Source organism: Spea bombifrons, chromosome 5, assembly GCF_027358695.1.
Source record: "Spea bombifrons isolate aSpeBom1 chromosome 5, aSpeBom1.2.pri, whole genome shotgun sequence".
NCBI classification, from domain to species: Eukaryota; Metazoa; Chordata; class Amphibia; order Anura; family Pelobatidae; genus Spea; species Spea bombifrons.
Window position 1 is genome coordinate 57,708,351 of NC_071091.1, and position 15,983 is coordinate 57,724,333.

Genomic DNA, 15,983 nt, shown 5'->3' on the forward strand with positions numbered 1-15,983 from the left:
TTGGCAGTCCTGGCCGTGTCCTGCCAGAAGTTCCCAGGTATGCCTACAGTTGATCGTGGAATATCTAGCAGGCATGACATTTCACAAACTCACTTATTGAAATGAATGACCCATTTCACAAATGTTTGTAACTGCAGACTGCATGGCTAGGTGCTTGGTTTTATACACCTGTGGAAATGGGTCTGATTGAAGCTCCTGAATTCAACAATTAAGAGGTCCCAATACTTATTTATTTTTATCAGATCAAGCACCTCCAGAAACAAAGGAAGATGTTCATCACAGCCTGAAATTTTACTGGTACTATCATTCAATAAAGGGTAAATGGAAACCCCCATAAAAAGTGTTTATGCACCGTCAAACAAACAATTTTACAGCTTTTGCTTAAAATGTTCTCTTGTTTTCAGATGTGCTGTCAAAACAGGCTCAGGATAACAATTCTTGCTGTCAACAAGGAGAACTGGGTCAACATTCTGAAAGGTCTGCGGCTACAGCCTATTTCCTGAGACCATTGCTGCACACGTCTGAATTTTTATAGAGCATTGGTGCATCTCGTAGTTGACAGTGAATGGGATAGATCTGCTCCTCAGAATAAAGATTCGTAGAAACATGCTCCGATTGCATAAATAGGCCCAAACAGAAGAATCTCAAGTTATGGTTTTACTTATGATATCATTAATTAATTATTTTCATTCATTATTTAAATGTTGGATTCTTATTAAGGGATTTATATAGTCATGCTGACTTCACATAAAAACTTTCCCCCTAAATAGGATTTGATAAAAAAGAAGACAGAATTCTACTGTAAATGTATGTACTATGTAACATAGTTAGCATATTTATTCACTTCACATTCTTCTGATCGCTAATTTATGACGTGTTAAAGATTTCTTAAAATGCCTTAGGACTTCCTCAAGAATCCCTTGTCAGGAGTGGGGATGCTTTAGTGCAGACTGATTTTTATTTTAACAGATTATAGCTTTCCTTTTACATTTTGTTACTTTACACTATTCATCAAACACTCATCTGTGCTGATTTTATTTGAAATAAAATATCCCTTTGAGGAACAGTTGACATATGCAGTCTCACTGTCACCAAACTGGATTTTCTTTATGACACAGTGGCTATTTTTCCCCATGATGCAAGGAAAGGAGCCAAGCAGAGGCATTTACACAATCGCCAAACGTTGAGTAACCTTCAGTTTTGTTCACAGAGAAACATCACAATTTACTTAACGCCAGTACACTCACTAAACCCCGACAGACATTCCTGTGTACTATGAATATTTTATTTACTGCTAAGTAGCACATTTAAAATGGAAATTGAAATAATTAAAAGATACACCTAGGATTAAATAATTTAAAAATCACAGAATAAGCAAACAGTTTATATGTGACTTTACTACTGCAAAACTACTAAACAGTTCCAGATTAGATCTTGTTATTACCGTATTTGCTTGATTAAAAGACAAGGTTTTTTCCAGAGCAAATCCTCGGAAGAATCCAGGTCCCCTGCGTCGCTGCGAGGGATCTGGATCTAAGTCTCATAGTCAGACCTAGTTGAGGTCTGATTATAAGACGACCCCGCTTGCTACATACCGGTATATCAAGAACAGGGTAGAGAAAACATTGAGACATAAAATAAACAACTTTATGTATTTTTTCTTGCAGGAGATGATTTGTATATCATCAGCAGGCTGTGCCATTTAGGAGACACCACTTCTTGTGTTGCAATGTGCACAATCCGAAAGCACAAAACTATGAGAAAAAGACACTGGCATGGCAAATATAAGCTTAACACTTCCATAATTTTCATCCCTGGCTACGAACGTGGATATTGAGTATGTAAAATAAAAGTTCAAAATTCATTTGAAAGCACAAAACAACATCTAGCAGCAACAGATACAGTATAAAAGGCTTCACTGAGATCCGAGAAATGCCTATTTGTCCAAACATTGACTCTTAAGACATGGTTTGAGGTCAAGTAAATTCATGGTTTTATGCAAAACACAAAGTAAAATTTAAATGTAAATCTCATTTTTGGTAAATAGCTGATTATTTATGAAAAAAGCACATATTGTAGCATTGCTGAAATAAACTACAATCTAAAATATACGTAAAAAAAGAAAGAACAACACAATGACAAAATAGAACCATGCTACATACTCCTTTGGTATACTGTCACATAAAAGGCAGAATACAACAAGGCTCTATTGTGAATATCTTTAAAGACACTGACTTTAATAATTCTAGAAAAAAAAAATATATATATATATATATGAGATGAGTGAATAAATGTAGGTACAACCACAGTTGATTTTTCTTTCTCTCCACAGCTATATACCATACTTACGTTGATTTTTTATAATAAACATGACCTCAAAAAACTCTAACAGAATCCTAAATGTGAAACCACATGAGCAGATGGACTGTGAAATCTATATAGATGAGATAACTGGAGTACATAAGGGTCTGCAGATTGAAAGCAATATGATCACCCTTGGCAGCAAACAAGCCTTGGAGGGATGATGCATTTTGTTAACAAGAGACAAGAGTACTAAGGATCGCTAGGGTGATAGGTAGGCACACAATACAGCCCATGCAAGTAGAGAATAAGGGAAAGGAGTTGTTATATTCCTGTTCAAATGATTTAATTTTTCAAATGCAGATAACTGCCATAGAGCTCTGTAACGCTCTAGGCATAACCACCAAAAGTAAATAAATAACTCCAAACTGGTTTGTTGCTGAAGTACTCCTTGAGCTAAATAAGTAAGAATCTATTTTTATTGGGCTCAGTTATTTCCGGATGAAAGAACATTAAAGAGGTTTTCTCTGATTAATGCATTGTTGGCCCAGTAAGCATTCATGATCTAGGCTATGCAAGTCATGACAATTACTAGTGCAGCATGCAGCGAGAAGATACCTACAGAATGGAATCAATTAATTTACAATGGCAGAGAGTTCGAAGGGACTGCCGTGGATAATTAACTGATCCCTCACAGACAGCATATACAATATGCATATATATATATATATATATATATATATATATATATATAATTTATTGTTTTATATAGCACCACCATGTTCCGTAGCTCTGTACAATGGGTGTGTATATGTATATATATATATATATATATATATATATATATATATATATATGCATTTGCTACCTGCTTCATGAGTAATTTCCATTCTAGCATTGCCAGGAATTACTGAAGCACAGTTCTGTCATTCACCAAGACGACAACCTTTCATACAGTAGATGACAGGGTTATATGCGTCAAATCAAATCGGCATCACGTATCTCAACCTTCCTATTCTGCAGAAATTTTGCATAATTTTAAAATATGCTCCCCGTTTTTGGGAAAAATATACAGTATAGTAAATTGTGTGAAATTCATGTTCCCCAAAAAATTGATAAATACAACCATTTTAAACATTATTTCTATATATTATGCGGACCCCAGATCAGCACAAGAGGGAGCAAATCAGGATCTAAGCCTTTTCAGAGAAAATGTAATGATGAATTGGCCATATCATTCTGCTTGCTGGAAAAAAGAACCTCCATAGAAAGAAACATTGTATCTGTTTTCATTGTGAATAGATGGCAGTGACATCACAAGCAGCTAATATTACTGGGTGGAACGTAATTCCAGTGCAATAGTTAAACTTAATATGTACGTGAAGACAATAGACTTTTATGTAAAGAGGTAGGCTCACCTATCGTAAAAAGAAAAAAAACATAAAAAAAAACAATAGATTAACAATTAATACAACTAAAAAGCACAAACATACATGCGTTTGAGCATAAATCTAATTTCTATTGAAGCAAAATGTAGTGTGCTGTCAATAACCACTTCTATAAATAAACACTGATTTATTTTTTTACCTCTTAGATAAAGTTTGCACTTTGTAGTGAATTAAGTAGACTGTTGGTTTTGTGAATCCTTCCCCTTTATGTAGGAGCAACCTAAAAATACCCTCAAGGAAAGCAGTAAAATGCATGAAATCATGAAATTCCAGATTTATAATGAGGCCATTAGTAATTGCTTAGGGGAACGGATAAAGCAAGTCCGACTTGTAACAATTAATTGTGCTGCATTCAATACAGAAGCAAATATGGCAGTATTATCAGAAAATATTGCTTAATGAGACAGCCTAAGCTTATTTCCAATATCTGCCTTGGCCCTTCCTGAGAAACATTGAAGAGCGTAGGTAGAGCCAAGCGATTGAAGCAGTCACGTCTAGCTAAGCTTATGACCAGCAAGCCCGGGATCTGGCATGCTCAGATCAGCTCTTGCAGGGCCACTGGTTATCTTTTTTAGAAAAAGAAACACATATGACATATGACACCAAGAGATACTGGACTTTATTCACTACAGGGAGGGTTGTCAGTAGAGTTTGGGCCTTAACTCATACAATAACGGGCCAACACTAAATCCCACTAATGTAACCTTTATAGAGAGTAGTAGCTTCAAGGAGCTGCAACACAACTCTTCTAAAACGCTCCTGAAAACTATCCTTTTACTGAGTACACCTGATTATGGTAACCAGACTTCACCTTTAATATGAACAGGTGTGTTAATAAAAAGAGGGCACCTTATTGGGGGGTTTATATTGAGGTGCACCCTGTATTTGATGAGGTCAACAGAAATGCATATCATTTTAGATTCAGGATAGTTTTATGGCTATCCCATGCGTGTTTAAATTCCCTAACTGTATTTAGCCTCTACAACTTCTGCTCTCAGGCTCTTCCATTTATTTATAACCTTCACGGTAGAGTAAACCTGCCTTACTTTACATCTAAACTTCTGTCCCTCTAGTTAGATTATGTCCTCTTGTTCTAACATTTCTCCTTCTTTGTCTCATGTCAGGTTAAGCTCTCCAAACATATAACAGAGCTGCCAACATTTTTTTATTTGTGAGGTTTGTCAATTCTTTACTTTGGTAGCGTCAATGCTGGTACTATTCAGTGCCCAAACCATCTCCAGAAAATAATACTTTAATCACGTAAAAAGCAGGCACTGACAGGTTGTGGCTATACAATCCGAAAAAGCTTCTTAACGTTACTGTGTTCTTTCTATGCGATTAAACCTTCAGAGGAACAAATAAAACGACACAGCTGCTATACTAGAGAGCTGTATTTTGACAGACCCCAAAAAAGCATGTTTTACATGATAAATAAAATAATGTAATGTTATATGGTGACATATATCATTTAATATGACATACTGAAGAAAATGAAGTCATTCCACAGAGAAACTATCAGCAAGCATCTGAGAACCATATTATCAACTAGAACCATGGCCTTTTATTCTGACCAAAAAGAAAAAGTGGATGCATTGCATATGTTACTACTGCACATTTTTCTAGTCGAAACAGGAATATAATTAATCTACACAACAAGGGATGAAATTCCTGCTTGTTTTACGCAATACTACAGCGAGTAGACTGCATCATGTAATTATTTTTTCCTGCATGGTTTACTTTCTCTTTATTCTTTATCCCACATTGCAAAACATGGCATCATCAGGGGGGAAAAAACCGATGCAGGTTCATTTGCAAAGCACACATGCAGCGAGTGATCATTAAAATGCGTAAGACAGTAAAGCCACGTTAGCTATTTTTCGTTGACAGGGCTGCAAAATTACCGGTATTTGTAGAATCTAGAACAGTGATATTTTTAGACTGCTACTGCCAGACACCTCTTTTTCTAATGAACACATACATATAATATCGAGAGTATATTGTCTGTATGACTACAGTACTTACTATATGGAGGCACTTATTGTGCCGCCCTTGTAAAATATAATAAATACATAGAATCATTAGAAGACATGTAACATTAGGAGATGTGTTTGGGATCATAGGAGGCATATGTGCATTGATATCAAAATTAAATCACACAAAAAGTTGGCCAAAAACAAGAAAATGTGGCTGCCATGGCTACTTGTTTTTGATGCTAGGTAGCATTTTCTAACACTCAACTACGATGTTAGAGTCAAGTGCTTCTTCAACATATCAACAAGAAGAGCAAGGAGTCTTTACACCAAAGTGGTATATCCTATACAGAGAGCTATTATAACGGATAGGATAGTCCCCTTGTTTTCACTTTAAAGCAGACATGGCCGGATGGAGTGAGAAAGCAACCATCTGTCACTGAGTAAGAACCACATGGGATTAATGTTTCTTCTACTGCAATCAATCTACCCACAGACATCATAATCCCATACAAAAGAGAAAATTGTTACAGGGAAGAATAGCGGGACTACATTCAATCCAAAACCAAAGGAAATATATTCGATTAATTAGCAGAAATGTTTAAAAATACAATAAAAAATATTAATCCATGGGGGTTATAAAAAAAATTGACCGAATTGGAACATAAACAACCTTATAGATTCCATGCAAAGCACTTAATCCAAGTCTAACACTCTTTAAAAAAATATCCTGCATAGCACTCGTCAGAAAAGAGACAAATTCACGAACATCTTAACGTAAAAGGGCATTCATATAAACGGAAAAAACCTAACCCCTATGAAGACTATATTAGCTTTCATCACCAGGGAAATAAATTATTTTGGAGGAATAATCATGAAATACAGATTGTGTCTGTAGTTATATGGAACGGTGACCTGCCAATCTTCAAAGACCATTAAAGGCAATAAATAAAATTGTGTCATATAAACAGCAGCTCTATTTAATCTGAGACCGAGTCTTTTTTGAGGCTGTTATGCTGTCTCCCCTTCAGGGTCAAAATGTGTATTAAGTTTTCTTCTCAATCTGTAATTTCATCAGCCATTTAATACTCAATATTATGTGGTGAAAATGTTAAAGAATAATGATGTTGTTTTACAAGTGAAGTCCTAAACAGGTTTCACAACCGTCGCATTAACCCTTTCAGTGCTGTGGGTTGGCCCAAATTTGTCTGCATGAAAGGCCAGGCCAACTTTTGCATTTTGGCTATAGGTAAAATTACGTGACAAGAAGACACTTTTTTTGGGGAGGAGAATGTTTCTGGTTTTGAAAGAAGTACCTTTAACACCCCACGCCTGTGCATCTCCCGTATGTAAATTACATTTATGTTTCTGTTACTATATTTGCTGTTATAACGTATTATTGTAGTCCCCTTTACTTCTGTAGGTCTCCCCGGTGGCCACATTGCAGGCATCTTTCTGGTTGGTCTCCGTTTGTCACATTTGATGCCCCATTGGACTTAGATAATAACAAATAACCTGATTTGTGTTTACCCCAAGTCAACTTTGTCCTGTGTCCTTAAAAAATCAGTGTTTTCCCCTATAAATGATTACTTGTCCTTTTGCGTCCTGGCTTGTTTGTTGTGTTGTTACTGGTGGTAAGGGTTAATTTGGGACATTTTTATGCAGAGGAGCACATTTAAACTGAGGCTAGTATTGTCCACCCTCCTGTGGAAGGCTCACACTACGAGGAAAGAAACAGTGACGGTCAGGGACCCCTATTGCCTACCTGGTTCCCGTTATAACAGCATTTAACAATTTTAATTGATAGCTCGTCTTTAAATATGCTATATCTCAGGACTTCATGCTACATACTAAAACTTGCAGCTAAATGAGACTGGTAAAGCAAGATGCCAGCATCCTTCGATAAACTGAACATCACAAGATAACTGAGATAAAGTGGTGAGGTGGATACAGAAGAGCCACAAGTACACAAACCACAAACTCACAACTTTGTACTTTACAATTACAAGCAGGAACACTGCCACAATCACTGGTGCAGAAACTTAACAAAACTTGTTTTATCACCATAGTAACCAAAGGAATGTTCCACTAGTCGCTATGGCAATAAGATCACATTAAAAACTGGTCACCAGAATTTATCTTTACAAATAATTTCCATTAATCAACCTAATCAGTCCACTTATTGTATTATATATGAAGGGATAATTATTTAATTCTACACCTTCTTCCATTTTGGTACCACCTTTGGCAACAGCTCCACTTCTGTGCTACAAAGTATTACATTCATTATTTTGGCAGTCATGTTAGCTGACAGTTTTACCCCATAGAATATCTGCAGAAACACAACTAATGGTCCCTTCACAGACAACAACTTTTTTAACTTTCTACTCTCAAACTTAAGACCTATTGACTTTAGATAACAGTTTTCAACATCACCAATATATGAACCCTATTAAACAATAAAGCATATACACTTAACTATGATATACATACAGATGTACATCTCACCTGCAATACAGTTATCAGAGAAATAAAAATTTGCAAATGTGTATATTTACTATATTGTATTTGTCCCCTCTCCCGTTCAAGATTATTATCTATTGAGTCAGTTTGAAGAACACCTGGCACTGGAGAGGTATAGGAAGCCTAACCCTGCGAAACACCATATAACGTATCTAATTGCCATTTTTTCAACCATGTAAACAGTAAATAAAGTAAACATATGTATTAAAAATATTGCACTTGTGGAATGAAACCGTTTAGAGAGAACTATTTAAATTCAGTGCCAGTACTAAGATTTTACAGGCTATGACTACTTGGATCCTAAGATCTCCCTTACAAAAAAATTACTGCAGTTTTTCTGCAGTTTTTTGGACATGAAAAAACTGCAATACTGTACTTTTACTGCAGTATTACTGCACGTTTACTGCAGTTTTACTGCATTTGTACTTCACTGTACTGCATTATTACTGCGTATTTACTGCGCTTTTTTTTTTACTGCAATTATACTGCATTGTACTTCAATGTACTGCAGCTTTATTGCAATTGTACTTCCGTACAAAAATAACTGCAGTAATAATGCAGTACAGTGAAGTACAAATGCAGTAAAACTGCAGTAAATGTGCAGTAATACTGCAGTAAAAGTGCAGTATTGCAGTTTTTTCATGTCCAAAAAACTGCAGTATTACTTCAGAAAAACTGCAGTAATTTTTTCGTAAGGGCTGTCCAGCTCAACTTAACATTCTAGAACAAACTTGGATACTATTAGTCATCCCTAATAAAAACTAGGATGGATACTAACTACTTTACTGTATGGATTACCATCCTTGTTATTTCATGATGTTGGGGAGACACTACTGTTATTGAAAATTAAGTTTGTGAGCTGGCTTGATTTAAAATTGAGAGAACAGTTCATTAGTATGAGAGTTGTATACAGTATCTCACCCCTCACATTTTTGTAAATATTTTATTATATCTTTTCATGTGACAACACTGAAGAAATGACTGCTACCATGTAAAGTAGTGAGTGTGCAGCCTGTATAACAGTGTAATTTGCTGTCCCCTCAAAATAACTCAACACACAGCCATTAATGTCTAAACCTTGGCAACAAAAGTGGAAATGTCCAAATTGGGCCCAAAGTGTCAATATTTTGTGTGGCCACCATTATTTTCCAGCACTGTCTTAACCCTCTTGGGCATGGAGTTCACCAGAGCTTCACAGGTTGCCACTGGAGTCCTCTTCCACTCCTCCATGACGACATCACGGAGCTGGTGGATGTTAGAGACCTTTACATTGTAGCAGTATCATTTCTTCAGTGTTGTCACATGAAAAGATATAATAAAACATCCTGAGAACCTCAAGCGATAAATAGGAAACAAAAAAGGTGCAAATAAATAAATGTTGCTTTATGTGAAATGTTGCCTTATTTTTTTTGCACAATATGTACACAAATACCCTCAGGAAAACTTCAACACATACAGTAAATTGTGATGTAACTGCATTCTGAATCGTTCATTGATTGCAATAGCTTGGCCTCTTCTAGTGAATGACATAGCATTTCATCCTGGCACATTAGGGTTAATGCATATGTATATCAACACAATATCCATTAAAACATACACTATGGAAGTGGCGGAAGAAATTATGTATTGAATGACTTTAACAAATACTGTTATATTTGTATATTTGGGATTTATTTTCAAATAATAACGCATGCAGTAACGCATGCCAATAGTATTATTCCCAGTCATGTAGAAATTAAATTGAACACAGAAATATTGGCCTTATTAGAGGTTCTGTGGTGGCTTAACATGCGATTGAAGAAGGGTATTATGTCTATAATTAGAATGATGTTAAATGGGTTGATTCAATGATTTTTGGGTCTGGGGAAGGGATCTGGACTGTAAATCTGTTATTACTTCTAATCTAAATAATTGTAGTATTGCTAAAATATATATATATACATAATGGTATCAAGGGGACCATGGTCCAGTAAAAGAACATTGTTTCTGGCAGAAGATGCTGTTGTCCACAGCTGGAGTCCTTTCTCAGCCCTACCTTCTGCACACCAACCACTAAAACCCCAAAATAAATACATTCTGTCAAAGCTGTAGTGTTGCTATAACATTATAGATCACTTCCTTAGGCATGTTTACTATCCTTTGTGGGACATTGTTTCCATCTGGAAATGACTGCACTGGGAGGGTGTCCTATTTTGTATCATTTATTGAGTCAGTGAATGAATACACTCCAGCTACTCCAGAATCTCTCTAAATGGGTGTGATCACTATCATCATTCTCTGTCTTTCCAGACATGTGATGATGCTGCCATCTAAGAGGTTCTGCAGCAGCTAAACTCATTCAGTCCCAGTAAGTTTTATATCTAGTTGGACATGCAGTTCTAGATATAAATGGAGGAAATTAGAACTACGCATAGCCGTATATAAGAGTCCAGTATGGGTGAAGTCACTCTCCCTGAGTATCACTCGCAGCACATGAGTGCTTACTCATCAAGCGTCATTAGAGACTGCTATGCACTTGCAGTGATGGGCAACAGTCACAGAAGAGAGATCCATGTCGGTTGTACAGGCACACAGACAGACACATAGGACCTACTTTGGCTTTCTGAAGTGGGGTGAAGCGCAGGTCATGCACAAAGGGGTTCTTGACCGGCCGGGATAGCTCCTGCCCTTGGCCAGCTCCCTGTCCCAGACCAGGGGGTACAAAACGCTTGTTCCTCATCAGCCCCATTGAATTCAATGTGGGGGCAAAACAGAGAGAGAGAAGAAACAAACAAGTGGCAGAGGGGAGAGTTGAATGAAAACTGCAGCAGTCATTGAGTAAGGAGGGGAAATCCAAGCCAAAAAGGATCACAAGTTCCCCAAATAGCACAAAAAAATGATGTGGATGTTTAGCTATTCGGCAGTGAAGAGGTTGGAGTGGGATGGTGGTGATGATGAGGATGATGATGGAAGCTGGAAAAAAATCCCAGGGCAATGAAGGGGAATGAAACGTCCCCCCTCTCCTGTTTCTTCTGCGGGGGGCTGCAGAGTTAATTAATCCAGATTGGGATTCTGTTCTAGGCAAGGAGTAGACATACAAAGCAGGAGGTGGGGTGAGAAGCAGGATGAGGCTGCAGTGATCTCTGGAGACCTAAAGCTTTCAGGAGAACAGGGCACGTCTCCACAGACAAGTAGAAGGGGCAATATCCAGGGATCTTCTGTCTTGTATAGTCTGATCCAGGCAACTGGTGTATGATCTTAAAGGGATGACCAGGAGGAAGCTGCCCGATGATGTTTTTAACAGCAGAAACCCCCTCCCCTTATTTGGTTCTCTTCTGCTCCCTTTTTCTTGTTTCCTCCAGTAGCTGCGCTAGAGAGTGGAAAGGGAGGGGGGCATAGCAGGGGTGGAGGCAGAGAACCAGTTTCTGGAATGTGAGAGACCAGTAGAAAATTTAGGTATCTTATCTGGGCAGAAAACTAGAATGAAACAGATTAAAATGAAATACATGACAGAATCTTATTTATAAGCTTATATCTATATTAGTGGTTCTAGATAGGGAGATATGGACACCGATATGGAGAATTAAGGGCAAAAAAACATTGATGTAGCTTGTAAGTATTCATTAAGAATCATTTGATGTAGCTCTAAAGAGAGCAACATCTGCCTAGGCATTTAGATATCACACTGCGTGGACATGCCCATTGCAAGGTTAAATGACATTTCCATTACAACACAAATCTTCACATAGGTGAACTCATTGGGTTTATTACGTTGTTGCTATGGTCATAAGACCGCTTTTCAAACTAAGCCAAAATAACCTTTCATGCATAACTCCCAAAATGTTATTAATGTAGAACATAGATGTTTTTTTTCCTAATAGCATTCTGAAAATCAACTTGTAAGGTGGATTTAATGAATCCCTTGTGATTAATTATTAATTCATTCCAGTGGATGTGAAGTCCAAAACTAGGGATCACCCATTAATCCTGCAGAGCGTAACTGCACCTTGTATAATAGAATGTCAAATCCATTGTCATGATTTTAAGATTGCTTCATTTTCTGGATTCAGTTTTTCTTGTCAAGCAGCCAATTCATCAGAAATTCATCAGTGATGTATATTGTTACCGCTTTTTTATGTTTTTAAAATAGTGACACACTTGCATGATAAAAAGTAGACAAACAGTTAACTTCTGACTGCTTAGAAGTAAACAACACAGGTGACAGTCCAGAAAAAAAAGACATTCCATTCTTGGTATAGAGACAAATTGCGGAATGTATGTATCGTACATTTACATGTGCTGAGTGTATGATACATCCATTCTGCGATTTGTCTATATCCAAAGAACGCTAATTACATCCTTCTCAGTCTACAACAGATTAGCTGAGGACTATACCCACAACTGACCACACTGTGTTTATTTGACATACCGTTTTATCACTTGGTCATTTGAGGGTTAATGTACATAACAGGGTTTTTGTCACTCTATGCGATACCTCTGAGGGACCCTTGTTAGGCAAAATGCATCAGGTTTACAGTATTTTTACACTGGCTTGGCAACACACTCTTTGTACATTTTATAGACTGTACGAACTATTATGTTATGATATGTATTATACTTGTGTATGAATACGAAAAAAAAATGTATATATACCCTGTTGACCTTCATGACTCTTTGAGCGCTCACACTGGTTTGTTTTTATTGTATCCGTTCTCTCTTTGGGGCTTTGGGAACATGTCACCAGTGTTGTTAGAGCTGCCACTGCCCCTTTCTCTCTCTCTCTCTGATTTCTTTCTCCCCGCTGGTGCAGGCTTATACTCAATATCTTACACGTGTTAAACATTCAAAGTCCAATAAATCTAACAGGTGTTGCTTATTATTTACTAGCAATTGCATACTCCCCAGGAAACAATCAATGTCCAAATGCAAAAAATAAAAAATAATGATAAAATGTTTTATTTTATCAGCAAGTCCTAAAATTGGCACTGTATCTTCTCAAACATCCTGGCATAAAAAAATACATGTTAAAATACCAGCATATGAAGTATCCTGGGGTGTCTAGTTTTCGAAAACATATGGTTTGGTGTGGTAAATTGATTTGGCCAGCTTCAAATATGTCCAAATAGGACATGGCCACAGTATGACTAGATTTGAACAAAATGGTTTTGAAATACCAATATGCTATTTAAATTAGTGAATTAAATGATGTGATCAGAATAATGGTGTCTAAGAAGAAAGCCCTTGAAAAAATAATGTATAATTTGTGTGGGTACAGTAAATGAGAAAAAGAGAACATTATAGCTAAACACAAACACCGCAGAAAAAAAGGGGTTAAAATCTGACTTGAGTTTATGCTCACTGTAACACTTTAACACACGTTTCATGCCTTATTTTCATAATGGGGCAGGAAAGGCATAAAGATCTTTAAGGGATGGGGACTCAGGTATGAGGCAGCGGATGGTAAGGCTCTCGAACAGGAAAGGTGAAGTACAGAACAGCACTGTTATTCTGTGGGCTGAGGTATAGTGCTCTCTATAGCACCATCGGTACAATGCCCCCACACAATGGCCAGGCTCAGACCGCTTCACACGCGCTGTGACTCGTGGCCCCCGGGGTCCCATCTGTGTGCCCCCCAGGCCACACTCACCTCCAGCCGGTCTCTGTCGGTGGGGAAGGAACCCACTCTAGACGTGAATCCTCCTCCTCTCTCGGGGACACTGGCAGTGATGGTTCTTGAAGACCTTTTTTTGTCCCTCCATAAAGCACATTGAAATCAGTGGTCTCTTTAACCATTGAACTATACATTATACAGGTCTAGCTCAGTCCATCTTCTTGGAGAATCCTGCCCGCGTTGGCCATCCTGAATGAGCAGTGAAGTGAGGGTGCTAAAACTGCAAATCTCCTGCAAATTCTCCTGCCGGCTCTCTCTTTAGGGAATAAACACCAAGGCGTCTGGGTGTTTTTCTAAGAGACTGGATTTAAAACACGTATGTTTAAGTAATATGCAGCTGTCTGAAAACATTTCAAAATAGAAAACAACATTTTTTTAGGTGATACTAGTAATAAAAAGTCTAGGCATTCCCTTTAAATATGAAAAAGAAGAAATCATTATATTTTGCGTTTGTTATGGAAGCTGTGATAAATAAACTCTGAAATGCTAATGTGATCAGACTCCACTGAAGGTAGCATTGCCATATAGCGGCTTGGGTCAGGCAGAGCTTGGAAGGAAAGTCCTGAAGAAAAGTGAATCATTTAAAATAGTATGGCACCATGGCACCAACTTTTTTTAAAATTCGAACTAGGGTTTGTGATAATAGGCACGTATCATATGTGGGTCCCTTTGGGAATTAATACTTTGATCTCTTGGACTAATATTTTGTAATCTGGAAGTTAACACACCTTTTTTTATTAATAAAAAGGATGCTAAACAGTCATATATTCTAAATGTATCCAAACAGCTATAAAAAGTATTTTTTTATATATAAAATGCTCATTTAATTTTGTTTTTATTATCAGGTGGATTTTATAGTCTGAAAAACTGTGATTTTTCAATTAGTAGGGGATAAAGTGAGAATGAGAATAAAGTAATGTCTGGCTGAACAATCTTCACAGCTGTGGCATGTTTTTGGATGTGGAGTTTCAGAACCATTGAACTATATGAATAAATCGTATGAGATATTGCACTGGCGATTTCTGGACTTGAGGTTTTGAGTGCAGCAGCGTTATCTCATATTCCAAAAATTGCAGAACTTAAGATGTGAAAGCTAATTTCAGCAGAATGCTCAATTCAATGAAATTCTCATATACTGCATCCCGTTATTGCAACACTGTGTTTCTTGTAAAGTCCCCTAAGGCCAACTCTTCCAACACTGTGTTAGCAAGTAGCTTGAAAGAAAACTCATTGTACTCTGTCTGAAAACGCACTGTTATTATGGAAACTCATCTATATTGGAAAAGCCATACTCCAGCAACAAGCATTTGATTTACCATTATATGCAGGGCTGCCTTTAGAGGGGTATAACCAGTATTGGTGTACTGGGTCTGGCCTCTCTGCTATTTCAAGGGCACTTAATTGGCTAAAAACATTATAATTTATTCTAGCCCTGTTATTGATGAAAGAGTAGGACCTACAGCCCATATAGAACCATGAGCACAGAGAAGTTCTATGAAGAAATTCCATTAAAATCAAATGTTTCCAACATTAACAATGTCTACACTATGTTTCTGATCCATTCAAATCTGCTTTTTTAAGAATATTTTCTGTTCTGGCATGTGGTATGTTTTTTGTACTACTTATTTTTTATTTGTCTCATATTTTTGACATTTTGAACTTTTAATACGGGACTACGAATCCAAATAAAGGAATTATTATCTTTTAGTTACGCATTGTTTGACTTTTTTCATAGAGTGTTTTTTTTGTCTTAGCTCTTTAGCTGGGTAAATTCTTTGATGGGAGAGATGATTACCTGAACAAGTCTGAAAAGCATGGCTAGTCTGATATTTTTCAGGAAGTGATTTCTTTTAAATGAACCAGTACAGTAGTTGAGATGGGAGAGATATAGTGCCAAGAATTAATAAGGCAGAAAATAGGAAAAATGGAAAAAGATTAAAACAGAGATTAGGAGGATTCATCTATTGCTAGAGTTGAAAAATATAACCAAGTCACTCGCTAACGTCAGAGTCATTTGGGGAGAGTAGTCATTAAGGATAGGAGCAAGATGATGTATAACATCAAAATGCCATGAACATAACTTATTCCAAA

At 37.0% G+C, this 15,983-nt stretch overlaps 1 protein-coding gene across 1 annotated transcript in view; it reads right to left on the reverse strand.

The window, feature by feature from the left end:
- The window catches only part of LOC128497254 (lysophosphatidylcholine acyltransferase 1-like), a 33,795-nt gene extending 22,274 nt beyond the window's left edge, over positions 1-11,521 (reverse strand). The window contains exon 1 of the mRNA XM_053467225.1: positions 10,836-11,521. Coding sequence (XP_053323200.1) covers positions 10,836-10,970 — 135 coding nt within the window. The 5' untranslated portion in view covers positions 10,971-11,521. The remainder of the gene's footprint in view (positions 1-10,835) is intronic.
- Positions 11,522-15,983: the final 4,462 nt, after the last annotated feature.